Genomic DNA, 26,140 nt, shown 5'->3' on the forward strand with positions numbered 1-26,140 from the left:
ATCCCATTTTTGTAACGGAAGAAAAAACAAATGTATAAAATCCAAACCCAAATCCTAGGGCTCCGAGTATCATAATGTCCTTGAAATCATTCAAATACCACCCCAAAGTCAGAGAAAATCCAATCAAACGGAAAACCAAACAATTTTAATGCTCAAAACTCACAACCCCTTTGTAAAAACAGCAATAAACTGTCTGGCAGAAACAAGAGTGACCGAAGCTCCGGCAACCCCAAAAGTCATTAGATACATAGCAGGTAATCCACCCCAGTTAGCACTCTAACAGATTAATTTTAATCGGGATTTTATTATCATAATCCCAATGAAATAATGCGCGCACACACACTGACTTTTTTCCCTTTTAAAAGCAGATTATCTTGGACACGTTAATGTTATGGAAAGTAAGAAAGATGTTGAGTAGGGAAACAGCTGAACAATTTGCGGGGTTCTAGAACTTGTTTTGGATTTATTTCCTTTGTGTTGAACAGGGTGATTGTGTTTTATGGGAAGACGTCTGGATACGGGATTAAACCGGGAGGGCGTGGGGGTTAACGTTTGAGACCCTGTGGATAAAATGCTGTATTTAATTTTACACTAGTAGAGAAAATGCAGAAAAGTAACTGAATTATTCCCAGTGTGTGGTGAGGGGAGAAGGGAGAATTGAAAGAATAACCCCACTCTGCCTGCCCCGGGAAAGAAACGGCTGGATGTTATAGAAGCGTGAGAGCTGCTGAGTAAAGAAGGGGCGAGCAAACCCCTCTGCAGTTTCTCCCATCCGGCTCTACGAAGAGCAGTGCTGCTTACAACGCCTCTGAAGCGCTCTGCGGATCCTTATCGAGTGGCTCAGAGACAGAGCGGCTTGTAAATCAGATAAGGAGAGGGGGGCATTTCCTTCTGCAGACAGGGCTCGCACCCCCAGCCCCACTCCGTTCTGCTCCTTTAACCAAACAGGGAGAGTCTCTTGCAATTCATGAAAGTGAAGTGAGCCCTCTTCCCCTGCCTGCTAAGAACTGCATGGAGTGCGAGCATTTCGGGCTAGGGCTTGAAGTTATCTGGGTGTCCCCAGCCTCTGTACCTGGGGCGGCTTCTCCTTTCCAGACCTGTGTTGTCCCCACACACTTCGCTTTGCAAGAGGAGGGGAAGTGCCCGAGCCAGGAGCTGGAAACAGAATTCCTCGCGAAGCGCAGAAGCTGCCTGCCCCCCGTTATTGCCAGGGTTCTTGGCTCAGCCAGGCTCCAGAGCAGAGAAAGTCTCGGCATAGGAGATGGGCCCTATCAGAGTCCTGCATAGGGATCCCAACGCTGCAAAGACAACAGCTCCCCAGAGCAGCTGATTTACACCCCCCCCCCCGTATAACCCAGTGCATTCCTCACAACCCTGCCTACTTCACTACAGCCGCGCACCCCCGCTCTCCCCTCACATGCATCAACCCCAGCTCTGCGCGCCAGCAGCCGCACACATACACACCATCGGCACTGCACGCACTCGCTCTATGGAGCAGATATTCTAGCCTCAAACTAGCAACCCCACGAGCCGCTGTAGCTGCACCTCCCTTTAAGAGGCCGGGCTGCCCCGCCCCTCTCAGCCTGAGAGGCGGAGTGAGAGGCGAAGGCCCCACTATCCCGCTTCGCTATTGGTCGGCGAGGTGGGGCTGGCCTCGCTGGTGCCTGCGCTGGGGAGTACAGAGCGTGGCAGGGCGGGCGCTGGCGCTGTGCAAGTTGGGCAGCTGGAGGGGACGCGCTAAGCCGCCGGGACGGGACGGGCTGAGCCCGTGGAGTTACAGTGTGGAGCCGGGAGTGCATGGGCGCGCTGAGCCCGGCGGGAGCGGAGAGCGGAGCCGGGAGACCCGCGGAGAGCTGGACTCCAGCCGACGGGGCCCCAAGGAGCTAATCGGGGGCGAGGCTCGGAGGGACTAGCGCGTGGGGGAGAGGGGCGGATTTCTCCGCGGGACCAGCCCGTGCAGCAGTGCCCGTCTGGGGGAGCCGTAGCAGCTGCGCGGGGGGCCCTGGATGCGGGCGGAGTGAGCCCTGCTGCCGGGGGACTCCAGCCCCAGGGGATGGGAGCGTGAAACCGGCTGAGAACCAGGGCAGCGGCCAGCGGGATTTACAGCACCGGGAGGATTAGCGGCTCGCCGGCCCCGGCGCCCCCGGGCGAGGGGGAAGATGGCCCTGCCGGAGGGGCGCCCCAGTCTCTGCAAGTGGCTCCTGGGCGTCCTGCTTGCCATGTGCCGGCTCGCGGCGCCGCTGGCCAAGAACCTGGAGCCGGTGTCCTGGAGCTCGGCCAACCCCAAGTACGTGCCGCACCCTTGGGTCCCCCATCTCCTCCGCGGGCGTCTCCCCTTTCCTTTTAGCGGGGGCCGGTTCTCCGGGGCGGGGGCATGGCAGCGTGGTCTGGGCGCCTCTGCCTGGCGCAGGAGCTGGGGTCCAGGGCGAGGCAATCCCTTGGCCGTTCTGAGCCGGCTGAGCTCGCCCAGAGTGTGTGGTGCCCGCAGCCCGCTCCTGCTCTGGTGCACTGCCCCGGGCGTTGGGCGCGGATCGAGCTGGGCTCGGCTGCTCGGGGTGGCAGACCAAGCTGTCATGTTCCTGCGGGTCGCCGCGCAGCCTCCCCTTCTTCCCCGGCGAACGCATCTGGAGTCTTCGCTGCATCTGCTGGGGCAGCTCGTGGGAAGAGAGAGAAATTACAGCAGTTTAACGCGGCCCCGGTGCTTAAATCGGGCCCGTTGGGCTGTAACGTGGTTCTGAGTTCAGCGTTGCTCCCGCGGACTTTGCCTCCCCATGGCTGATCCTGCCTAAAGAGCCGGCCCCATTGTGTCTGATTTCTTCTTTCCCCGAAATACACAGCTCTGCCTAGATCCAGCATTTACAGAGGGGGGAAGATGACATGCACCAGGTTTTAAATAGACTAAAATGAATATTTTATTAGCTTTTCTAGCTCTGGATAATCTAGAGTTTCATCTCTTCCACAGAAACCCATTTAGGAAACTGGCAAAGCATCCCGCTGGGGACTCCATAGGTAACACACACATACGCAGATGGACATAAATGATTTATAGGGCGAGGCGAGAGACCGAAGTGATCACTGATGAAGCATTTTCCCTCTCTCTTAGATGAAATTAAACATGTAAATTTTTACTTTGATTCTCCCTTACCCCCTCTATTAGGCTATCTGACTTGATAAAGCTAAATATATTCACTTAATCTTACCGTCCTAATAATACATTTACTTTTCTAATAAATCATAACCTGAAGGAGATGCCCCCTGACTTTGCCTTCAAAGAAGAAGGGTGGAAAGACTGCTGATATGCTCTTGCCTCTTAGAGTAATACCAGAGGTCCCTTATTTAGGGACAATGGCGATATGAAATGAGCATATAAAATGTATCAGTAAAAGAAGATTTTCTTATTTATCTAATTTGATTTTTCAATTTATGCTGGTGGGACAGTTAATACAGTGGGAGAAGAACATTCCACCCCCCCACCTCCTTGAATGGTTCAAGTAGTACAATATTAGAGTCCCATCTGTTTCTTTTATGCCAGTCTGTGTTCAGTCCCAAGCTCTAGACATTACTTTTCTACAGGAGAATATTCTAGTTTTTGGATGTGCCCAATTAACGTGGTGTAGAAATATTGTATTTTTAAATCTTGCATCTCACTTAATTGCTGCTGTTCAGCTATTTTTGTGGGATGTGGGAGCACCTTTTTTCTTTCACAGGGATTCCCTGGCTGCATTTAAAACATTATCCAAATTGTTCCTTCATTTTGCAGTCTTGTGACCACGCTTTTACAAGATTCTCTCCCGCTCCCCCCTCCCCCTGTTTTCTCAGGGAAAATCGGTGTTGGCGGTGGGTTAAATTTCTTTTTAATTGTCATGCAGACTTTTCTCCAGATCTTTGAACCTTTAAGTGCATTAGAATATTTCTGACTATAACGGACAAAATCAAATTTTAATGGCCCACAAGGGATTTCAAGTTGAATTGGGATTCCGAATTTTAATACCCCTCTTGTGCCAGTTATATTGGATATTGGGGTTTTTGTTTGTTTGGTTTTTGCTTGTTAAAAATAGGTTACTGAGAATCTTACTACTTAAGCTGTAGATATTGGTCTGGAATTGCCAGCAGATGGCTTTCAATTCACATGCTTTGTGCAAACTTGGGCTAGAGGCAAAAGAACTGGAGATTAATATATCAAAACCTCATCACATCTCTGTCAGTTTTATGCCAAAACGATGTTCCCTTTGCACAAAAAATTGGGTGAGAACTTGTCTTTTTTTTTTTTTTTTAAATGTGTGAACTTACAACTTTCTGGCTGCTTTTGCAGATACAGATGAGATCTAGGAATGTTTCAAGTTATTTGCAGTCTTAGCAAGACTTCAGTTTTATTGCAAACAGGATTTCTGTTGATATCTTTATTAGATCACCTAAAAGTAATCTATGCTTTTTACCCATGGCTTTAGAACTGCACAGATTGCCTTTCCATTGTGCTAGGTTCTGATTGGCTCTAGGCCCACTCTCGGTTTTTTTTCTTCGTCCCCTACTGTGCTAGTCTGTAAAGGATTTTTTAATAAATTTTGACTAATGGGCAAATATTTAAAAACTAGTCCCTGGTTTCTGTCTTGTACCTGAACTCTGCAAGCTGGAGCTAGGGAGACAACTCTGCCTGCAATTTACATTCCCATTGACTACAGGATTCAGCATCCAGAGATATCAATTGGCTCCACAAGAGAAGATTGTAAACTTTGGTGCCAGCCTTTATTTAATAATGCCTCTGGTTTGCACCTAGTATAAATGGTAAACACATTACACCTAGTTGTAGAAATTTTACTCTTTATATATACTTTAATAAAACACCAGATATGCTCATCTGCCTGCTTCTTTGGAGCAGATCTTCAAATTGTCCTTGATTCTAAAATGGCTTGGAAGTACTATTTTCTGAGTCAAAAGCTGGTCTTCCTTTGCTCCTGGCAAATTTGTTGTTGCCTGTTTGTTTTACCCAGTGTAAAGTGGTAGGCACTTTCCTATCTGTTTCTGTAAATGTCTTTGGAAACATTGGTTGATCAGAACCTAATGGAACATGTTGCCTCTTTGTAAATTGTTTTTCATTTATATTTAAGGCACCCAGAGGCTGTTAGGCATGAGTTGCCTGAAAATTAAAGATTGTTAATAGTTTTGTCTTACCAGTTCAGTACTGGTGTACTTTGATGTGGAAAGGCTGGTATGGCTTGTTAAAAAAGTAGGTATTTTTTGAAGATTTCTGAGAGGAAGGAATCTTTCTTGCATTAAAACGAACAGCGAAGTAAATCTTTGCTTCTACATTCCCGGTTTCTGAAATCTAATAGTACTGATTTTGTTACCAGCAAAGCTTTTGAAATAATCAGAATTTAAACAACTCTTATCTTCAGGGTAAGGTGACAGGGGAAGATTTAAGCACTTCCTTCAAGCCCTACTTTATATATCTGATGGGATTCCAGCATTCACTCCTTTTTCCCTCCAGTCCTTATTGTAACGTGGCATTACAACTTCACTAATAGAATAAATAGAATCCCAGAACAACTGATCTTAACTTAAAAATATTGATGATGAAAGTTACTTTTCCAACATGTTTGTTGGATTAGAAAGTAACTAAAAGCTTTTAAAAGATGTTTAAGAACCCAACTTGTGTACTAATGACATATAGGTGTTTTGGGACCGATTACATCAGGATGTTTTTGGTAGCAGTCTTGTTGAACTTTATCTTGTGTTTATCTTATCCCCATCTCGTCTCAATTTTTTTTTTTTTAAAAAAGCCTTTATCTTGATAACTTTCTCTCCAAATCTTTTATCAAATGAGCTTATGGCTTTTCTGGGAAAGGGAGGAAAGGGGAAAACGAAATAATTTGAAATGGTTTGGTCATTCTGTACTGCTGGACACTAACGCTTAAACACCAATTTATCTTGCTATCAGCAAGCAAATATGGATGTAAACGCTCACATTCTGATGCAGAGGACTTAGACTAGGAAAGAGACTTTTTCTAGCCAATAAAATCCCAGTAAATGATTGCATCTATTAGATTCTTCCCCCTCCCCCCCCCCCGCCGCCCTTTTGAAGATGCCTTCATGGGCCTGGAGCTCAAGAGGAGCCCCCTTCCCCAAGAAGTGACCATCTGCGTTTGTAAATCTATCATGCAGGCTTTGAGGGGGATAAAAAAAGTAAATTGGTTCCAGAGACCACCTCAGCTTATTTGAAAGAAAGAAAGTGGGGAGGGGAGAGTGGCACTAGAAATAATTTTTAACTGATTGCATTAGCTTGAGAAGTCATAGGTGGATGTACCTGGCATGGGACCGATGTGAGATGCCATTTCCTTAGTGCAGAGAGTTTGCCATTCTAATTTGTGCTAGGAAGCAAAGAGAAGACACCCTCCTTGATTATGTGATGAGTCTTCTTTTTATGAGTTAGCTGATACCTTTGAGCTGCATTTCTGGTACTTTTCCATATCTGGGTAATGTAAAATGTACATGTTGAGTAGACAAACCTGACTAATTAAATTGTTTTTAGTGTTAAATTGTTAATACCTGCAAGGTTGGGAGGAGTTTTATAAATAATTATTCTGCGTGTTTGGAGTATGATATTTCTTTAATGCCCCACCCAAAAGCAAGCATCTGCCAATGAATTTTCAGAGTGCCTAGCTGTCACAGGAAAACTGGTTGCCCTTATAGTCTAAGTCGTTGCAGTTCTTGCCTTAGAATGTAACACTGAAAAGGGGCAAATTAAAAGAATGTTTCATTGCTTATGAAGATCAATATGTGGGTGGATTTGGAGATATCTTCTTTAGTTAGGATCCTTGTTTTCCTTCCCATACAGAGGGTTCGATGAATAGGTGGAATAGTTATCATTGGAGGGTAATGGTCACTTCTTGATGCTTGTGGAATTTGTTTGGAGTATGGTGGAATTGCTGGTCCTACTTCAAACTTCCCGTAGTATAGATTTCAGAAGCTAAAGTCTGTAGGAACACTTGCTTATGTAGAACCTATTTCTCTGATATATTCATATTTCTGTTTCTCTTTACTTTTCTGCCAGCAGGTCTCTGGTGTCATCAGAATTTCTCTTTTGAATAGCCAGAGTAAAGTGTAGGACTTGGGTGAGGACAAAGGCACAGCTCCATTGCCAGGCATGTACTGGGGTTTACCAGGGTGAATGTTGAAAATCATTCTTTCTTTCCCTCTATAAATTAACCTGCTGAAGTAGTGCCAACTAGATAGGAATTAAAGATTGGCTGGTTATTCAGGGGTGGTGAAAGGCTGAAATGAATATGGAACGTCTGCATGATGATAGAATTCCCACGCAGAAAATGTTCAGTTTTTGGTTTTCTGTCTTCTAGTTATGGATAGGTTGAACTTTTCGGGGTACTTGGTCTCACAGCATTTCTTCTCTGTTTTGCAAGGATACTAGCTAGAGCAGATCCATATCTGTGTAAGTTTTCTATATAGAAGGCGGCTGTGGATACCAGTGACGTTTATCAAATTCTGTCTAGGGCTTGGACCCTTGTGGAATATCTTCCCTTGCTCTTGTGTTTTAATACACAAGTGAAAATCAAATTCTTAATTTCTGGACTCCAGTTTTTCAAGGGTTGCCACAACTAAATCTGTGGAACCCCTCTCTGTGTTGCTTTCTTCTGCGGTTCAGGTCTCATTGGAGACGACTGGTTACCAAACAGAACATGCTACACTTTTTTATCTTGTGCTAGTGCTTTTGATTTTTGCAAATTTTGCTTAATTAGACATGTCCCCCTTTTCACTATGTATTGCTCTCGCTAGCAAATGCAATTTAATAAGCAAATTTAAAAAGTGGGGTGAAACCTACATAGCCCCCATCACACTTTGCCCCCCAACCTAATAAAAATGAACAGTTTGCTTTTTGTTACATTATAATTATTTCCTCTGTGCTGATGCATTTAAAGACCACTCACTAGGATTTTTGAAACACAAAAAATGTTTTCTCTTATGCTTCTTGGAAACATAGAACTCTGGTGATTCCTTATCAGTTCTCTATCCAAATGCCGTTAAAAGTGCTTAGAATTAATACCTGTTTTTAGAATAAGGTGAAAGCCTTTAAAAATAGCATGTGGAATTTTCTAAGAGATACAAGGAAAAAAGCATTACGCTTTAGACTGGCAGGACTTGATCGTGTCACTTTAAAATATGTCAGTGTTTTTATGCCCTTTTCTCCCTGCATCCCACTACTATTCATATAAAGGATGAATTTATAATTTTATTTTGTGACTCTTCCGTGGAGTGAGAGAAGTAGCTGTGGTTACCCTTTGGATTAAGTGGACACTATCGGGTTAAATGTTGGATGTAAAAGGGCAACTTCCTTATAGATGATACAAAATGCCCTAGCCTTTTAAATATTTCATTTACTTTCCACTGTGTCAAATATTTTACTTCGTTCATGTTGAGTGAGAAATGCAGAAAAATTTCCTTTTTGTTTCTAGTCAGTTTCATTTTTGGCCTTTGCACTATCAGATATTACTGTATCTTGTATTGTGAAAAATGCAGGATAAGGATGTGTATCTGAAAAATATGATGATGATATTGGTGGGCTTGAGCTTTTAATGTGTGCTCAACAAACATTTCGGGCAAAAGTTGACAGGATTAGTGCCCCTGTAAGTGAGCTTTGCATTGGAAGTGAGCAGAGCTGTTCTACAGGGGGCTCAATGAACCAATGTGGTTCTAATTTTATCCCATCATCTCTGAAGGGGGCTCTTTGAAAACTGCTTTCTGAGTTTACAGGGGGACAAAAATTGTAATTTGGTTTCAGTGAATTAATCAGACTGTGTGCTATTTAATAGATAGTGTTTTTGATGACTGGTTGGGGTGTACTATTGTTAGACAACTTGGAGTTACGCAGAAATTCTGACTAAATCTTAAATCCCATGAGTGTAATCTTGGAGAAATATTGACCCTGGTGGGCTTCTGTGCTGAACGCTGAAAGGAAACATTCCTAATAAAATATGGTTTGGAAAATTCATTTCAGGCTGGAATTTGGCTTTCCAGAAAGCATTTTAATAGGGAGGAGAGGGAAATGGGACACATCATCCATGTAGCTTTTAAGAATTGATTATAACCTAATATACTTTTCTCCCGTACCCCCGCCCCCGGAAATTTTATTCCTAGACTTGCTCACTTATTAGCTTTCTGTAGCAAGAAAATTACTGGCTTTAAAAAAACAAATTTAAAAAAAAAGCTTGCCAAGAACAAAAAGGTCTTATCCTTTGTGGTATTTTTATTCTGTCTTTAATGACATCACAGTGTCCTATTTAATTTTGTAAGCATTGAGTTTGAAGACTGGTGTCTCTCTCCCTTTTTTTTTTTTTTTTTTAAATGTCTTTTATGAGGGACAAAGTGCTTGTGGGAAAGCTGTTTTTGATGGGAGTAGTTGGCCTGGAGCTTTGCATCAGTGGGCTAACACTTGTAGGAGCAGATGTAATTTAATTACCGTACTGGGGGTGCATGAGGCGCTTCACAGTATAAGGAGTTGCGCAATATTGAATACATGCTGCTTATTTTTAATTACAAATGTATTTTGATTGTAGAACTTTTTGAGCCTTCCTTTTGAATAAGAGTGATTCTGCTGGTAGTAGTTGGGTGTTATCTGCTGTGGTTCCTTGCTAATCCGAGTGTGGGATATCCAGATGGCAGCGTAACTGATCTTATAGCATGCATGCACCTTTAACTGGTACATCTGAAGGGTTTTTCTTAATCTCCAAAGACTGGTTTGGATTAACTGGGGCTGGGCAGCCTGAATCCTGGTTCATGTTTCCTGCTGAAATGAAAGAACTATTCTCAAATGTGCCAGGAAGACGAGGGTGGAAAAGGGGCTTCAGAGCATTGCATGCTTTGGTTCGAATAGTTCATATGTAAGCTTGGCCTCATGATTATGAGCATAATGCTAGTTCAGTTTTGTGCAGTGTTGTTGAAAGTGCATTTTCCAAGTTGGCTAGCTTCAATTTAAAGTGCAAGCAGAACATTGTTTTCGTGTTGTGATTATAGGGGTGCAGCAGTCTACTTTGTAGCAAATCTACATAAATTTGTGTTCATGCATGATGGAGGGGATTTTTATTACACTTTGCCTGTCTCTTCATTTCAGTGAGGATATGGCAAGTTTGGCATGTTTTGGCGTTATTCAGGGGAGAGATGAATAAATGTAACTTTCAACTTTGGAGAAAGAAAGAAAGCCACTTCCCTCTAAGTCCTGTTTCCCTTCTCAGTGCCTTTGCCAGGGCTCAGTGAATGTCTTTAGGGAATGACTCTTCTGTTGACTTAAGAAAATTAAAAAAAAAAAAAAAGAAAAGGGGGGTGGGGGGACTGAATTTGAAGTAGTGACTGTTGCAGTAGCTGTGTAAATACCACTGGATTCTATAAAACAGATTTAATTGCTTCCTTAAAAAAGAGCTGTGATGGGGTGACTGATTGTGAAAGGAGCTGTAGTTTCATGTAGCTAAACAGCTGCTAAAGTACCTTAAAACACTGTCTGGAATTATGACAGAATCAAAGCTTTTGTTTCTTTGGGGGAATTTTTTCTTCTTTTTTTTCTTTCAGCATTTCAGATGAGAGGGTCCCATTTCATATTTGATCTGAAGGAATTAGTGACTTTAGTATATTCTCTACCCTTTATATTTTTTTAAATACAACATTTCAGATATACATGGCGCTTTATATAGTGGTTTCGCAAACGGAAGATGAGTCTTGTCCAAAACAGGCAAAGTACAGCAGATGCAGATAGTGTATCCATGGAACGGAGTGTGGATACTAGCATGCATCATGTACGCCTTTTCCCATATCCTCATTGTGTTAGTTATAAAGACCAAGGCTAATATTTCAAACTATGTCTAATTAAAGCTTTTTGCCCTTTTTGGGATTAATATTGAGTGGAGTTTAAAAAGTTCTCTAAAAGTCTTTGATATGTATTGGAGACAGCACTAATCTGCTATAGGATTTTTGTGTCTCAGATGGGTAGTATTGTCCCAGTGTCTCCTTGAAAGGTTTCAGAGCTGCTAATATCTAGCAGAGTAGCCCTTCTACAAAGTGTTAGAGTCAAAGAAGCCTTGGTGCTTGGAAGCAAATCTGCTTGATGAGTGCAGGAGTTCTAGTGGAGAAACGTCTTGTAGAGATCAGTAGCACATGCTATTTGGAGTCTGGCAGCTGAAGCAGGGTGTGGAGAAACAAAGCTGAAATCCGCTCTGTGTCTAATTAATGATTCCTTGTATAGGAGGAAACTGGAAGGAGTAGCCATCATGTCACATCTGGGCAAGGATGCAGTAATGTGGTGGTGCTTTTATTATACTTGTCTTATTTCCTCTAGAAGGTTGGCTCCTTTTGGTCTGTTTCCCCTTTCATTAATTTCTTTTAGGTTTTGTCTACGTAGGGAGTTATTCTAGATTAACTATTTTGAATTAACTCCATGGAGTAAGAATGTTTTTTAGAACAAAAACACACAAACCAAAAAGCTGCCTTCTGTGACCTTACGCTTGTGAGAGGTGCTAGAGCAGGGGTCTCAAACCCATGGCCCGCGAGCTCCTCACAGCCCCCCCGCCATGCCCCAATGTTTACCTAGAGCGGCTCTGGCCCAGCATGCACTGGGGGCAGGACAGGCTCCCTGCCTGCTTGCCTGCCCTGCCCTCGCACTGCTCCGGGAAGCGTAAAGCACGTGGGGGAAGAGAGGCGCAGGGGTGTGTGCTGATGTTGCTTTAGGCACCACCCCCAGCAGCTCCCATTGGCCGTGGTTCCCTATTCCTGGCCAATGGGAGCTGCTGGGGGGAGGTGCCTGAAGCAACAGCAACACACGCCCCTGCACCTCTCTTCCCCCACGTTCGTTCAGCTTCCCAGAGCAGCACGGGGGCAGGGCAGGCAGGCAGGGAGCCTACCCTGCCTGCAGTGTGCGCTGGGCCAAAGCCCGCCCCCCGAGCCCGTCCTGCACCCCAACCCCCTACCCTGAGCCCCCTGCTGCACCCTGCACCCCAACCCCCTTTCCGAGCTGCCTGCCTGCTGCACCCTGCACCCCAACCCCCTGCCCTGAGCCCCCTCCTGCACCCCGCACCCCTCCTGCACCCTGACCCCCTGCCTCATCCCTCTTGCACCCCACACTCCAACTCCCTGCCCTGAGCCCCTGCCACACCCCTCCTGCACCCCCTGGGGTCAGGGAGGGGGCAGAGTTGGGGTGGGGATTTCGGGGAAGGGGTTGGAATGGGGCAGGGAAGCGGGGTGGGAAGAGGCGGGGTAGGGGCGGGACCTCATGGAAAAGGTGGAGTGGTGGCGGCGGGGAGGTGTCAGTAATGTGGTCCTTGGGCCAATGTACTAGTCCTCATGTGGCCCTCGTGGTCATTTGAGTTTGAGACCCCTGTGCTAGAGAATCAGGGACTGAGTTTTGGAAGAGGAGCCTCTTTGATTGCAAGGCAGCTCCACAGGGGTGATCGTTTCTGACACCAATCCTTCAGGGGACTGTCTACAGCAGGGGTCGGCAACCTTTCAGAAGTGGTGTGTCGAGTCTTCATTCATTCACTCTAATTTAAGATTTCGCGTGCCGGTAATACATTTTAATGTGTTTTAGAAAGTCTCTATAAGTCTATATATTATATAACTAAACTAGTGTTGTATTGTAAAATAAACAAGGTTTTCAAAATGTTTAAGAAGCGTCATTTAAAATGAAATTAAAATGTTGATCTTACACCGCCGGCCCGCTCAGCCCACTGCTGGTCTGGGGTTCTGTTCACGTAGGCCGGCAGCGGGCTGAGCGAGGCCTGCGGCCGGGACACCGGCTGGTAAGGGTCCGTCAGCCAGAAACCCAGACCAGCAGTGGACTGTGCGGGGCCGGCAGCCAGAACCTAGAGGGCTGGAGTCTGGGCTGGGGGCTGGAGGTGTCAGGGCAGGGGGGGGGGGGCTAGGTATGGATGGGGATGCTAGGGTTGGGGAGGGGGGATGAAGGAGTTAAGCAGAGGTCTGGGTGTGTATGAGGGAGGTACAGGGCAGGGGTCTGGGGGGTGTGCGGGGCTCAGGGCAGAGGGCGTGGGGTGTGTGTGTTGGGGGGGTCAGGGCTCAGGGGAGAGGGCTGGGTGACTGCCCCCCTAAGAACTCCCAACCTCGCTGCTCCTTGTCCCCTGCCCTCAACTGCCCAGGTCCCCACTCCCTATCTAAGCCTCCCTGTCCCTGGACTGGACCCTACCCCCTACCTGTCCCCTGACTGCCCCGACCCTTATCCACACCCCCATCCCCAGCCACACCCACAGGACTCCCATGCCCCATCCAACCGCTCCCCGCCCCCTGACAGGACCCCCAGAACTCCTGACCCATCCAACCTCCGCCCCACTCCCTGCCTACCCCAACCCCTCTCCACACCCCTGCCTCCTGACAGGACCCTCAGAACTCCCAACTCATACAACCCCCCCAGCTTCTTGTCCCCTGACCACCCCCTCCAGAGACTGCACCCCCCCCCCCCAGGACCCTCCTTGCTCCCGGTCCCCTGACTGCCCTGACCCCTAGCCACCACCGGCCCCCTCACAAACCCCTGGACTCTCATGCCCCATCCAACCCCCGCTCCTGACTGCCCCCTTCACCCCGCCTCCAACCCACCCTGCTCCCTGTCCCCTGACTGCCCCCACCCCTTATCCAACCCTCCCAGCCCTGGGCCCTTTACATTGAGGCTCCACGCAGAGCCAGACACGCTGCCCCGCGAGAGAGCACAGCCCCGGCCCTCAGAGCGCTGTGCGTGGCAGCAGCAGAGCTCCAGCTGAGCAGGGAGCGTGTCTGCCTCCCCGCGGAGCCAAACACTGCTCCGCAGGAGCGCGCAGCCCCGATCCATGCGGCAGCATGGCTCCAGGGGAGGGGAGAAGGCGGGGAAGGGGTGGCAGCTTGCTGCCTTCGGCCCGGAGCTCCGGCCTGGGAGCGCGGACCTTGCGGCTTGCCGTGTCCGGAGAGTGGGGCCATTTGCCCACCCCGTGCGCACGGCTATGCTTCTGCTCCCTGCCCCCGTGTGGGGTGGGGGGAAGCGGAGGGCAGAGGAGAGCGGGCCGGGCTGGGCAGGATTTTTAATGGCATGCTGGAGTCCCGGCAGGCTCCAGCGTGCCATTAAAAATTGGCTCGCGTGCCGTGTTTGGCATGCGTGCCATAGGTTGCCGACCCCTGGTCTGCATTAATGGTGACTCATCACTAGCTGTCTGTGTTGGTCATTACAGTTGAGACTCAGAAGTCCAAAGCCTCGCATGGAGGGCACAGTCTGATACTTACTGGACAGCCTTAAAGGCTGTGTATACATGAGCAGTTTCTAAGATTGCCTGCTATTGCACTCGCACAGTGGTTCTCAAACTTTTGTGCTGGTGACCTCTTTCACATAGCAAGCCTCTGAGTGCAACCCCCTTAATAAATTAAAAACAGTTTTTTAATATATTTAACACAATTATAAATGCTGGAGGCAAAGTGGGGTTTGGGGAGGAGGCTGACAGCTTGCGACCCCCCCCCCATGTAATAACCTCAGTTTGAGAACCCCTGCAGTAGCACCAATGCAGCTCCACCAGTAGAAGTGCTAGTCAGAGTTGCAGACAGGGTTTAGATGTTTTTATCTCAACCTGATCCCAGTGGGGCTAGACAAGTTGGCGCTGAACATCTGTCCTGTCTATGCTGACTGGCCCAGCCCCTGTGTTGCTCCATTGGTGGCAACAGTGGCAAGATTTACACTTTTTTTTTTCTTTTTTTTCTTTTTGCATAGCAGCAGCTAGGAGCCCCAAGCAAGATCAGGCTCCTTCGTGGTAAATGCTGTTCAAACACGTAGGCAGTGACTTTGGCCTTGTCTACACTGCCACTTTACAGTGCTGAAACTTTCTCGCTCAGGGGATGGAAGCGATGGAAGTTTCAGTTCTGTAACATGGCAGTGTAGACAGAGCACCAGCCCTGGGAGCTACTCCCCTTGCAGAGGTGGTTTTATTACAGTGCTGGGAGAGAGCTGGCTCTCCACGGCAGCGTTTCAACATTGGTAGTGAAGACATACCCTTTCTCTGTCCTGAAGAGAGTGTGGTCTAAAACAAGACAAAAGATCAGAAAAAGGAAGAATTATCCTCTTCTTAGGATGGGGAACTGAGACAGATTAAATGATGTGTCCAGGCCCCCCTAGACATTTTTGACAGAGTTGAGACCAGGACTCTGATTTTCTGAGGGTACGTCCATACTACCCGCCCGGATCGGCGGGTAGCAATCGACTTCTCGGAGTTCGATATATCGCGTCTCATCTAGACGCGATATATCGAACTCCGAACGCGCTCCCGTCGACTCCGGAACTCCACCACCGCGAACGGCGGTGGCGGAGTCGACGGGGGAGCCGCGGACGTCGATCCTGCACTGTGAGGACGGGTAAGTAGTTCGAACTAAGGTAGTTCGACTTCAGCTACGCTATTTGCGTAGCTGAAGTTGCGTACCGTAGTTTGACACCCCCCCCCCCCAGTGTAGACCAGGCCTGAGTGCCTGGGCAGTGTCAGTCACATGGCTATTTTGCATTAAACAAAAATGCTGCTGTAAGCAAGGCTTAAGAGTTATGGTGGTGGTGGCAGGTAGGGCTTTTCTATGGTTAGCGATGACTTGTTTCTCAGAGCTCTCTCCATTCACTCCCCAGAGCTGGATATAGAATTATTCAGGTGTCAGCGTGGCAAGGCCACTAGGGCCCTGGAGCTGAGCAGCTGCACTTTAAAAAATGCTAGCTATTTTTAACCCTGGCTTGTCTGTTCTGCTTGGAATAACCTTTCCTGACTGCAGCCTGCCCTTCACAGGTGCTCTGTCTTCTCTCTTCTCTTCCCACAGCAGTTTTGTCAGCTTTTGTCTGTGGTGCTTGCTTTGGGTAGTAGCCAGGTTGTGCCATGTTGAGGAAATACCAGTCTGTGGGTGAACAAATCACTGTGTAGACTATCAGGATAGGGAGCTACATAAAGGCAAATACGTACAGCCCAATACTGATAAGATAAACCTGTTTTCGAGTGAAATTGTAATGAACTGGATTTCTTTTTTAATTTGCTTGCTAGCCCGTCTTTAGTACCTTCAGAATAGCAAATCTGCATCTGCTCTGTGTACAGTGTCCCTGGCTACTGAATTGATGGCTTGTTCCCCTTCTGCAGTAAAAGATAGGGATGGGCAAAGCTTGCATATTTGTCTTCCTGGTTTAAATGAAAAAGGACAAAGGAATAACTGGAAACTAATCAACCACAATTCCAGGAGGCTTCTTCCAGCATTGTAGCTGTGTGGCATGCCTGACTACTTAACAAGCAACTTATTAGCATACAAGATATTGACATGATAAAGCATGAACTAGATTTGTGATGCTGTCATGTCAGAGTGACTGCTACTCACAAAAAACCCTTATAAAATGTTAGCATGTGGTGTAGCAGTTTGAAAGGCTGTTGGAGCACCTGCTCCAGAATTGTTTTTTCCAAGCCTTTTTATTTTTCCTGAAATTTCAGAGCTGAGATGCAGCTTTATGGGCTAGCTGGTGGCTTGCAAAACGTCAGTGTAAACAAACATCCTGAGGGAATTTCAGAAGCCTGAGCTGCTCGCACTGCATACTTTTCAGTTGTATTTTCTCTTCCATATTATGGAAAATGCAGATTTGCACCAAGTTGTGAAAACTAGTAACACAAGATGATTTAAAATGTGTCATTCTATCACATGATCTGCAGCTGGGATTCCCACTGACTATGGCTTGGTGGTTGCTGTACTAGTATTGGGGAACAAACTCCTTTCTCAGCTTATTCAAGGATCTAGTTACTGGAAGAGTTTTATGTTTTGGGAGCTTGAGTGTGGGCTCTCCTCCTTTGGCTGAGGGAGTTGAATAATTACTGAGGCAAGATATTTTGTGTACTGTGTAAATCAGATTGGGTAGATTCTTAAGCCTGTGTGTTGCTTGTAATTGTTCAGTGGCTCTTGTGTTGTGGTGGTGGTGGGGAGGGAGGGGAAGAGCTCAAACCTTGGTTGGTACGCTGTATATGCAGCATACACATCTTTTCTAACAACTGGTATCAGAAGGTCTGGACATGATAAAATTTCCCCCGCCCCCCATATTAACTCTCTCCCTCTCACCCCAGATTGGAGTGGGATTCTGCCCTTAATACTTAATCACTGTAAGGAAGTGGGGACAGGATTTGCTATACAAGCTAGTCATCTCTATCTCCGGAGAATATCATTGGTAGTGAGTTTGGGGAGTACATTCTTCAAGAGCAGACCAGGTGTCATCCCCTGGTGGCTGAGCTCCTAACTCACAGGTAGCTGGGGAAAGGAATGGGAGAGACAGAAATGAGCTTGACATATTCCATACCTAGAACACGTGAATGTATTTTTCCTACTGTAAAGGGCTTTACTTCTTTTTTTTTTTGTAGTAACTGAAGTTCCCTTCTTTGCAGCTTGATCTGAACCTTGGGGAATATGATCTGCACTGCTTGATTTTTTTTTTATTATGCAACAGCTTCTGGTTCGGTACTTCAGAAAAAACAAAATGTCTTTGCTGCTTATCAGCTATAAATACACTTATGCGATTAGTATTGATCACTGAATATTTGCATATTCAATTCCTCATTAAAGCTGAGAAGTCTGTTTGGTTGGACATGTTAAATGTGAGTGCAAGACTTTACGTTTCATTCCTTTTGCTACCGATTTCTGTATTTTAATGGGTTTCTAAAGTGTGTTTGCATGTATGATATTGTGTGTGAGACTATTAAGTGAAGACATTCAGCTCCTTGTTACAGCAGCAATGAGACAAACGAGTGCCCGATTTGGCTTGAGAGAACTGCACTGAAGGATGTCTGCCTGTAAATACAGTTGCTGTAAGGGTTGGATTCAATTCCTTTGTTTAGCTTTCTTGTAGTAACCCAACTGAACACAAAGGGGAGACCTGCTGTTTTCCCACAAAGCGTTAGTGTAAGTCCATTCCCCACCTGGAGTTAAGGAGCAATTTTAGGTGCAGTGTTTGTGAATATAGGATTTGTGGAATGGTGACTCTTCCCCTTTAAAAAGCAATATGATGGCTGGAGTTTTGCAAAGGGGGACTATTGGGCTATTGTTAAGCATCTTTTGGCATTTTCAGGATTATGAGATAGTGGGCCTCTCTTTTAGAGGAGAGTGTGAGGTGGTTTGTGTTGTGCAGGGAGAAATTCCCCTGGAAGCCAGGGGAGGGATTAAGGAGGTACCCTGTCTGCAGCCGCAAGGGCAGCATATGGAAAGGATCTGAGTGTAATATCCCAAGCTGCAGAACAGCTTTACTGAAGAGGCCACTTCAGCAGGGGACGCAGTGTGGTTAGTCCTCACCGGCTGACACATCCCAGGCCTTCCTCAGACTTGAAAGAGCTTGAGTTTGCCTTTGAATCTGAGGATTTATAGCCCTTTTAGGCCTCTCCAATAAAAGCAAGGCTCCCTTCTCAGATAGAGCCCACCATCTCCCTCCTCTGGGCTCATTATCCTGGGGATTTGTGTTGCTTTCTTTCTCTCTTTCTCTCGCTCTGTTGTTCACAACTGTTAGTTTCTTCTTCAGATGTACAGCCGAGAACTTCAGAGTACAAAAGCAGAGTCAGCAGGAGCCAGGAGACCTGCAGATAGAACTATTGCTGCCAGAACGTGGCCCCCACCCCATAACTGAACACCCTCCCTGGAGGCCAACAGTCCACTGCAGAGTCAGGCTGAAGCTGCAGTGCCAGGAAATCTAACAAAGGCAGTTGCTCCAAGGCCATCTCTGAGCAAAGACCCAGGAGTGCTGACAGTGAGTGCCTCCTGATTTTTAGATGATTATGTAAATTTAAAAGGGTCTGAACGGAGAGGGGCACAGCTTAGAATTGGCTCAAGGCAGGTTTATTTTCTGTTGGAGGTGTGGGAGAAAGGGAGGGGTTAGTGAGACTTTACCATCATTGGTGAAGAATCCATCTTGCAAATGTAAAATGCAACATAAATATAGGAAAATTTTTCAATTTTTGCACTGCCTCGTGACTTACAGCAAACTGAAGAGACAAATGTGTGTCTGGGTCTGATTGCCCATCAGATGCCTCCTTGTATCTGTGGGTTTGGGGAAGCGTTGGAGCTGGCTTCTAGGGTGCTGACCATGAAAGGAGCCATGGTCCATGGATGATGCTTTCTGATGTACGAGATCTCGGCCAATCTACAGACCATATTGTCCCCAAAGCTGACAATAAAAATATCCTGATAAAATGTGTCCACTCATACCAAAGAGCTTCTTTTCTGACCTCCTGCTGTTTTAGCCTTGTGCTGCCTCATCCTTTCTGTGTTACACTGACTGCAGATTGCAAACTGTTCAGAGTGCAGACTTGTCACTACAGAGGTCTTTAAAGCACCATGCCTACTTGGGGCGTTATATAAACTGTACAGATCCAGCTTCCAGCAAGCAGTGCGAAGTTGCTTCAGGAGCAAAGGTCCAGCCTCCTGGTAGCTCTGCTCATACTAGCGTGTTTGTCCTTTCTGCAGGGTTTTCAGAGCCCATCCCAGGTCTGTGGTGATTAGTGGCCTGTGACTTTGCTTTTCATGCATCGTCTTAGTATCGGGGGTGCTGGATTACTCACTCCTCTTGGATCCCAGGGTTATTAGAGCTTACCTCTGTTTTGAATTCCTGGGCTGTAAGACAAGCTGTACCCCTCCAGGTGTCTGCAAATCTTATTACCAGCCGCTTTTCCACTTGCTTTGGCCATGCTCTTTAAATTTCATCTGTTTGCTGAGTGCTCATTTGTCTGGTTCTGAATGGCCAGGACTGTACCCTCCCTCATTCAGACCTAGGAGCGTTCAGCTGCTCAACACATGCTGCCAGATTTATTTGGTGTCTTGTCACGCCCCTCCCTCCCCCTATATATATATATATATACACGCACGCACGTTCTTGCTTAGCACCAGCTGAAGAATTCAAAAGCTCATAGTGGTCTTGTGTCCATGCAACAGGGGGTAGGGACAGTCCGGCATGTCTTTTTGCCATTCCCCATGATCCAAGATGCACATTATTGGGGTACTTGTTTTTCCCTCTTGCAGCATATAATCAGTGGGGTCTGCAGTCTGTCACCTCAGTGCCTGGCAATATGAAGAGAAAGCTCTTTCCATATGAGTCTCTGTCTCCATTTTCTGGCCCACATGAAGCTGTGTTTGTAGCATCCATATGATCTTTTCTGTGCAGGGCTGGATTTATATTTGGTTATGGGCTGCAAGGAAAATCATGGATGAGTTTTAAAAAAAAACAAACCTTTGTCTCATGTCTTTGGTCAAGAGATACAGTTTAGATGTAATAAAATGTTAGTGCAATTCTTTGAATGTCCTCTGCCATTCTATTGCTTCCTGTGTGGGGGCTGTACACGCAGGAAAGGGAGGGATGGCTCGCTGGACTCTGCCTCTCCCTGTGGCTACATTGCAGCTCCTGGGTTTAGCCATTGTCTCATCTCAGGCAGGTAGTGGGAAGAATGTGATGTTCTTAGCATGTCATGTTGTGTCTATGGCTGTGTCCGTACTGTAAGCTAGAGGTGTGATTTCCCATGTCCATGTACCCTAACTATCTTAACTCTCACTGAGCTAGCATGAGTAAACAGCAGTGTAGTGGTGGTAACCAGGGTAGTGGCAGTGGAGGTGCAGCTGAGCCACGGTTTCAGGCAGGTTTGTACTCTGTAGCTCAGCCGTGCCTCCGCTACCCAAGCTGCTGCTGCTATACTGCTATTTATATTCATGCTAGCTCAGTGAGAGCTAGCATGGGTATGTGTAACGAGCAGGAGAAATAGCCTATATCATCTGTACACATATAGGCACTACAGCTCAGGTCTGTTTTATATGTGCATGTGAAGGCTCTAGCTCAGGGGTGGGCAAACTTTTTTGGCCCCAAGGCCACAATGAGGTTGCAAAACTGTATGGAGCCTCCCCAAACAGCCTGGCCCCCACCCCCTATCCGCCCCCTCCCACTTCCTGCCCCCCTGGCTGCCCCCCTCAGAACCTTTGACCCATCCACCCCCCCTCCCCCACTCCTTGTCCCCTGACCGCCCCCCTCCTGGGACCCCCTCTGCCCCTAACTGCCCCCCCTCCCATATCCAACTGCTCCCTGACCCCCCACCCCTTCTCCGGCCCCGGCCCTCTTACCATGCCGCTCAGAGCAGCATATCTGGCAGCCGCGCCGCCCGGCTGGAGCTAGACATGCTGCCGGCTCCGCTGCTCAGGGCGCTGCCCGCGCAGCGGCATGGCTGTGTGGGTGGGGGAACAGCAGGGGAGGGGCCGGGGGCTAGCCTCCCCGGCTGGGAGCTCAAGGGCCGGGCAGGATGGTCAGATGTGGCCTGCGGGCTGTAGTTTGCATACCTCTGCTTTAGCTGTTTAAATAGAGGTTTAGGAAAGAGTCCACAGAAACGACATAATGTATTACATTTTTTTTCTTAATGGGCCCTGTCGGATCGCTCAATCTGCTATACACATTGTGCTCTCCTCCACCTTAAACTCCTGCCGTGCCGGACTTCCAACAGGCTTTTTCCACTGCTTCATGTTTCTGCTTAAGAACCAAGCCCCTTTGGAAAATTCCTTTACTTTGGAGCTTTTTGGAATCCTAATGATCAGACAGTTTGCTCAGGGAAAGACGGAGGCTTTCATAGGCTCATTAGACTGGCCTAAGCTGTGAAGGGGCCCAGCAGGGACTGAATGCCTGAGGGTAGCGGAGGTGAGTGCATAGTGCTATTGGTTGGGGGATGAATGGTGGTTGGGCAATTGGGACAGGTCCTGTCCTCGGATAGGCCAAGAAGGGAGGGCTGCTTTAGTGAAAGCACCTCCAATGAAGTGAGAAGCAGCTCCTTGGGCACGAGTGCCCTGAGCGGAAACTATTCTTCAGGCAAAGGGAGGGCAAGGGCTTTCTTACGACTGGCATTTCTTCTGCAAAGCATCACTGGTGGGGCTGAATCACTTTTGACTGCTGCAGGTACAGAGAGGCCTTTTGGGACTGCCTCCTGCAGCAACTAATGGCATCATATGGGTGTCTTGTTGAGGCTTTAGCTAGTTGCACTCAAGTGAATGGCCTGGTTAGTCTGGATAGCCTGAGGACTTAAAGTCAGTTTCCAAGGAGCTGGAAAGTTCCTCCCCTCCTCAGCATCCAGTAGTATCTAATGTGTCCCAGAGACTGGAGAGAGAGAGGAGCAGTGCCCTGGTTTCCATCTTTTTCCTCAGAACAAGCATTTCAGTTGGCCATTTGTCTCGGGCGAAGGCATCTAGAACTCCTCTCCCATCCAATTTTCCCTTCCTGGTAAACCCAGCTTCCAGTTCAAATGTCCATTTTCCACCTGAATCTACCTAGTTTGATATAGTGTTGAGGATCTCATCGTGTTCATTGTCCTGGACAGTTGTGGGGTATGTTATCAATCTGAGCTGCATCATGCCTTTTATTGTAAGAGTTCAGCACTTTCTAGACCTGCTTTGTATCCTGTTGTTGGTCTGCCACATGTGTTCCATTGGGTGTCTGGCATAACTCATACCCCCATACTGGTCAGACTCCCATTCTGCCATTGAGAATTAACCTTAAAGCAGGACTATTCCTCTTGGGCCACAGGTTTGTCTTGGTTTTGGTGTGCTGGGGCTTCACTCCCCAATGTGGATAGGAGAGTAACAGGACTGAAATATGGCTCTTCTACCTCAAACCTCACTCCATGGGGCATGTGCAGTTCATCCTACGCAGTTTTTTGGCAGCTGTCACTCGCAGGGCTGTAGGCTGTAAGCAGAGGGAAATGTGGTGAGTGACAGTGTGTGAATTTTTTCTTTGCATCAAAAGTAAACATGTTGGCATTAGGGAGCAGGTTATGTTTCTCCGTTGATGAGCATCAAATATGTTTTAAATTTGACAGCAGGTAGCAAAGAGCGGGTGGGTGAAACTTTCCATGTATTGCATAACATTTCCCCCGAAAGGGGTCTGCTTCAGTGTTTGGGATTAAAGGAAAGCAAAGGAGAGGGAAGGTTAGCCTGCCGTGCAGCCAGGGGGTGGCAGCCTCCTGCAAGGCCAGGACATGAGACTGCCTTCCTCCCCTCCTCCTGGATGAAAACTCTGCTTACTGCCTCTAGGGGTTAGGAAAACCATAGCCCCTTTGAAACCCTCTCTAATAATAAATAGTTGCACCCACTGCGAGAGCAGTGTGCCTTTACAGGGCACATTCCTAACACACTATATGAGGCAGCATGCTTAAGGCCCTACTTGATTTGCAATAATGTGTAAATTGTGGATCCCGCAATATTAGGCTTCCACTGCAGTTTTGACAGCAGGAGCTCCCGCTCTCAGCCCTTCTTCAAATTACTGCAAATAATAAGATCCATTATTACTTTCCCGTGATTTTTACATGGCTCGTCTGCAAGTCACCTGCAATTTTTTGACAATCCTCCCGTGATTCAAAGTAGGGCCTCAAGCATGGTCTATTGGCCGGAAGCTGAGAGCGCCTCAATTTCATTCCCAGCTGTAATGTGGACTCCCTGTGACTCTGGACAAGTTGCTGCTTCTCTGTGCCTCAGTTTCCCTATCTCTAAAATAGAGATTATTTGGTATTGTGCTTGTCTCCCTTCTGATCAGCTAGACCCATAGTAACTGCTGAAAAAAATCTGCATGCCATGCAGTGAGAAGCTACTGCGTGCACTAACCAAGCTCCTCTCTCCCCACCTGAGCTTTGTTCTGAATGTACAATTTTGTGGGAGTTATGTCCCCTTCTGGAGCTGTTCATTGAGAAGAGTGCCCCTGGCTGGGGTTGGGCAGGAAGGCCCCAGAAAGTGTGCAGGCTTGTGAGAGCTCCTTTCTGTATACAGCCTGGTGGTGATGGATTGAAATTGAAAAGGGGGCCCTGCCAGATTCCACCCTTTAGAAATGGGCTGTGAGGGGTAATGAACTCCTGTCCTTTGAGAGGCACCAAGTCTGTGTGGGCTGTACTTGTGCTGGGCTTGGTCAGCTCTTTTTTTTATGTGCAATACAAATGTGAAGAGAGGGTTCCCCCAGAGATAATAGGATAGTCCAGGCTCCCTGTCATCTGATGGGCTGCCAGTTGCAGAGCTTATGAGCTGCTGCCCTCGGTTCTTCTTTCTCTTCCTTACATTAGGTTGCTTCAATCATCTTCTTATCTCCCTTTATAGTACTCCAGGGTGGGTTTCTCTGTGACAGACTCTTTAGACTCGAAAAACAGGGACAGGATTGGTGGAAGATGTAGATCAAGGTTGAGATGCATTGCTTAGCCTGCACAATAGATATTTGTTCTTGGTCTGACTCAAATACACTCCTACTCAGGGTAGAAGTGCATCGTGGGCTATAACTGGGACTAACCTCAGGCTTTCCCCTCTCTGGGTACAATGGAAGTTTCCATCCCTTGTAGTCTACTCCTGGAGGACATCACCCAGTTTCTCTGGCTTGCCTGGTGTTGATTTATTCTAATCTCTAGCTCTGGTGTATTTAATAAATGTTTCATGCAACAGTGAACCTGGAATTCACTTGGAGTGCACAACTGGGGCTCGGCCAATTAGTCAATTATTTTAGAATAAGTAATAAAAAAAGAATTAAAATCTTACTTGAAGTGGGGAGGGGCTGATCTGGCTAATGCATCAGTGAACAGCCTCTTTCCTCTGGGAACCACTGGGGCCAGAGTGAAATGAAATTCATGGTAATAAAGGTTGGTCCAGAGCATGTGACTGCTGTGCACTAGTGATCTGTGCAGAAGTGTGGGACTCGAATGGTAAGAAGTGTTGTGTGTCAGGACTGAGAGGCACTGCTGTGTTGCAGGGAAGCCCAGGGCAGAGTTGCTTAACTTTATTTTTTTTTAAACTCCAGCTTGAACAACTTGCCTCTCTGTAGAAGCCTGGATTCTAGCTTGTGTCTTGTTGACTGCTGCAGAAAAAGGCAGAAGCTGGACATTGGTGGGGGTTCTAACATCTAAAGCCTACAACGTAGGCAGTAGCTGCTCCTTTCTGTGCCTATATACTTCTTCTTGAACCACTGCCACTTTAAAGGCTGGTGTTCAAGTGATGCTGGGGAATAAGCAGTTTAGGTGCTGCACTCATCTCCTTTTTCTGGCCCTGGCCTCAAAGGAGCTGCTCTTCTTCCTAATCCCTGCAGAGCTGGGAACAAGCTGTACCTGGAGGAGTGAGGCTGATGGAGGAAATGGCTGAGGGGGGTGGTGTGTGTGCATGTGCTGCAGAGCCCTAGTGCCTTGGATGTTGAAGGCAAGGAGACTGCCTTGGCAGCAGGGCCTGGCTGAAGTTATTGTATATGTCCTGTGATCCGCACCACCCTCCCAGGCAGACACACAAAGAGCTGCTTTCTCAGTGTGATCGGAGGCCGAAGCAGCTGATGAGGGAAAGGCTGTTGTAGAAACCTGGGCCTGGTTGGGTTAAAGTTTCAGGAAGTAGTTTGGAGGTGCTAAGAGCTGAAGGCGGCTGGAATTTCCCCTTCAGCTGTGTTTGTTTTTAAACTTCTATTATTCTTATTTTGTATAAACTCTGGAGACACGTCCTGATCGCGTGCGCACCAGTGCATGTGCATCCAGAACAAAGTGCTCTTAGATAGGACTCTTCCCCTCTCCTGTTCTCCGCCATTAGCAGTTTGTCGTCTATAACTAATTGCTGAAATAATTGGGGCAGCTACAACCTGTCAGGATAATTTTGCTGGGCCAGAGGTCAATGGAGAGCCCATCGTACAGCTGTGCCCTTCAAGCTCTGCGTTCCTATGCGGCAGCTCAGAGCGATCTAATCATTAAATGAGTCTCTCTCTCCCTGTGCACATGCCCTACCCCACCCTTCGTGTGAAAGCTCGGGTACTGGCTCTCACTCTAAGGCTGGTTGTGTGCCTTTTCTTCTCCTGCAGACTTCATCTTACAGTCACTGGGTCTGGGTTCATTGAAGAAATATGTCCCAGTGCAGTATATTATGAGGGTAAGGGACATTGGAGGTGGGTATGGGCATTGAAGGAAGGAAGAAAGCCAGCCCCAGACCTCTAGCTCAAACTGGTCTCTGTGGAAATGTTAGTATAATGCTGACACCCCGGCAGACAGGTTTGAACCTGGGACCTCTGGAGCTTAGTGCATGAGCCTCTACCACATGAGCTAAAAGCCAACTGGCTGTTAGCTAAGGGCTTGTCTACACTTACATTTTATAGCACTCTAACTTGCTGGCTCGGGGGTGG

General features: G+C 47.2%; 1 protein-coding gene across 16 annotated transcripts in view; it reads left to right on the plus strand.

Moving 5' to 3' along the window:
* The window catches only part of EFNB1 (ephrin B1), a 143,469-nt gene that overhangs the window by 16,981 nt on the left and 100,348 nt on the right, over window positions 1–26,140 (plus strand). For 3 of the 16 annotated variants that reach the window (XM_039488881.1, XM_039488885.1, XM_039488894.1), the window contains one exon: window positions 18,524–18,748. The exons of 9 other annotated variants lie outside the window; for them this stretch is intronic. Coding sequence is in view for 1 of the 7 variants with exons in the window: in XM_039488879.1 (XP_039344813.1) it covers window positions 2,160–2,287 (128 nt within the window). In the remaining 6 variants the exon portion in view is untranslated. Of the gene's footprint in view, window positions 1–620; window positions 2,288–7,048; window positions 7,140–18,523; window positions 18,749–26,140 lie in introns of those variants that run through there. 4 more of the 16 variants (XM_039488883.1, XM_039488893.1, XM_039488884.1 and 1 more) reach the window with 3 other exon arrangements.

This window comes from Mauremys reevesii, linkage group 9 (assembly GCF_016161935.1).
Source record: "Mauremys reevesii isolate NIE-2019 linkage group 9, ASM1616193v1, whole genome shotgun sequence".
Taxonomy (NCBI): Eukaryota; Metazoa; Chordata; order Testudines; family Geoemydidae; genus Mauremys; species Mauremys reevesii.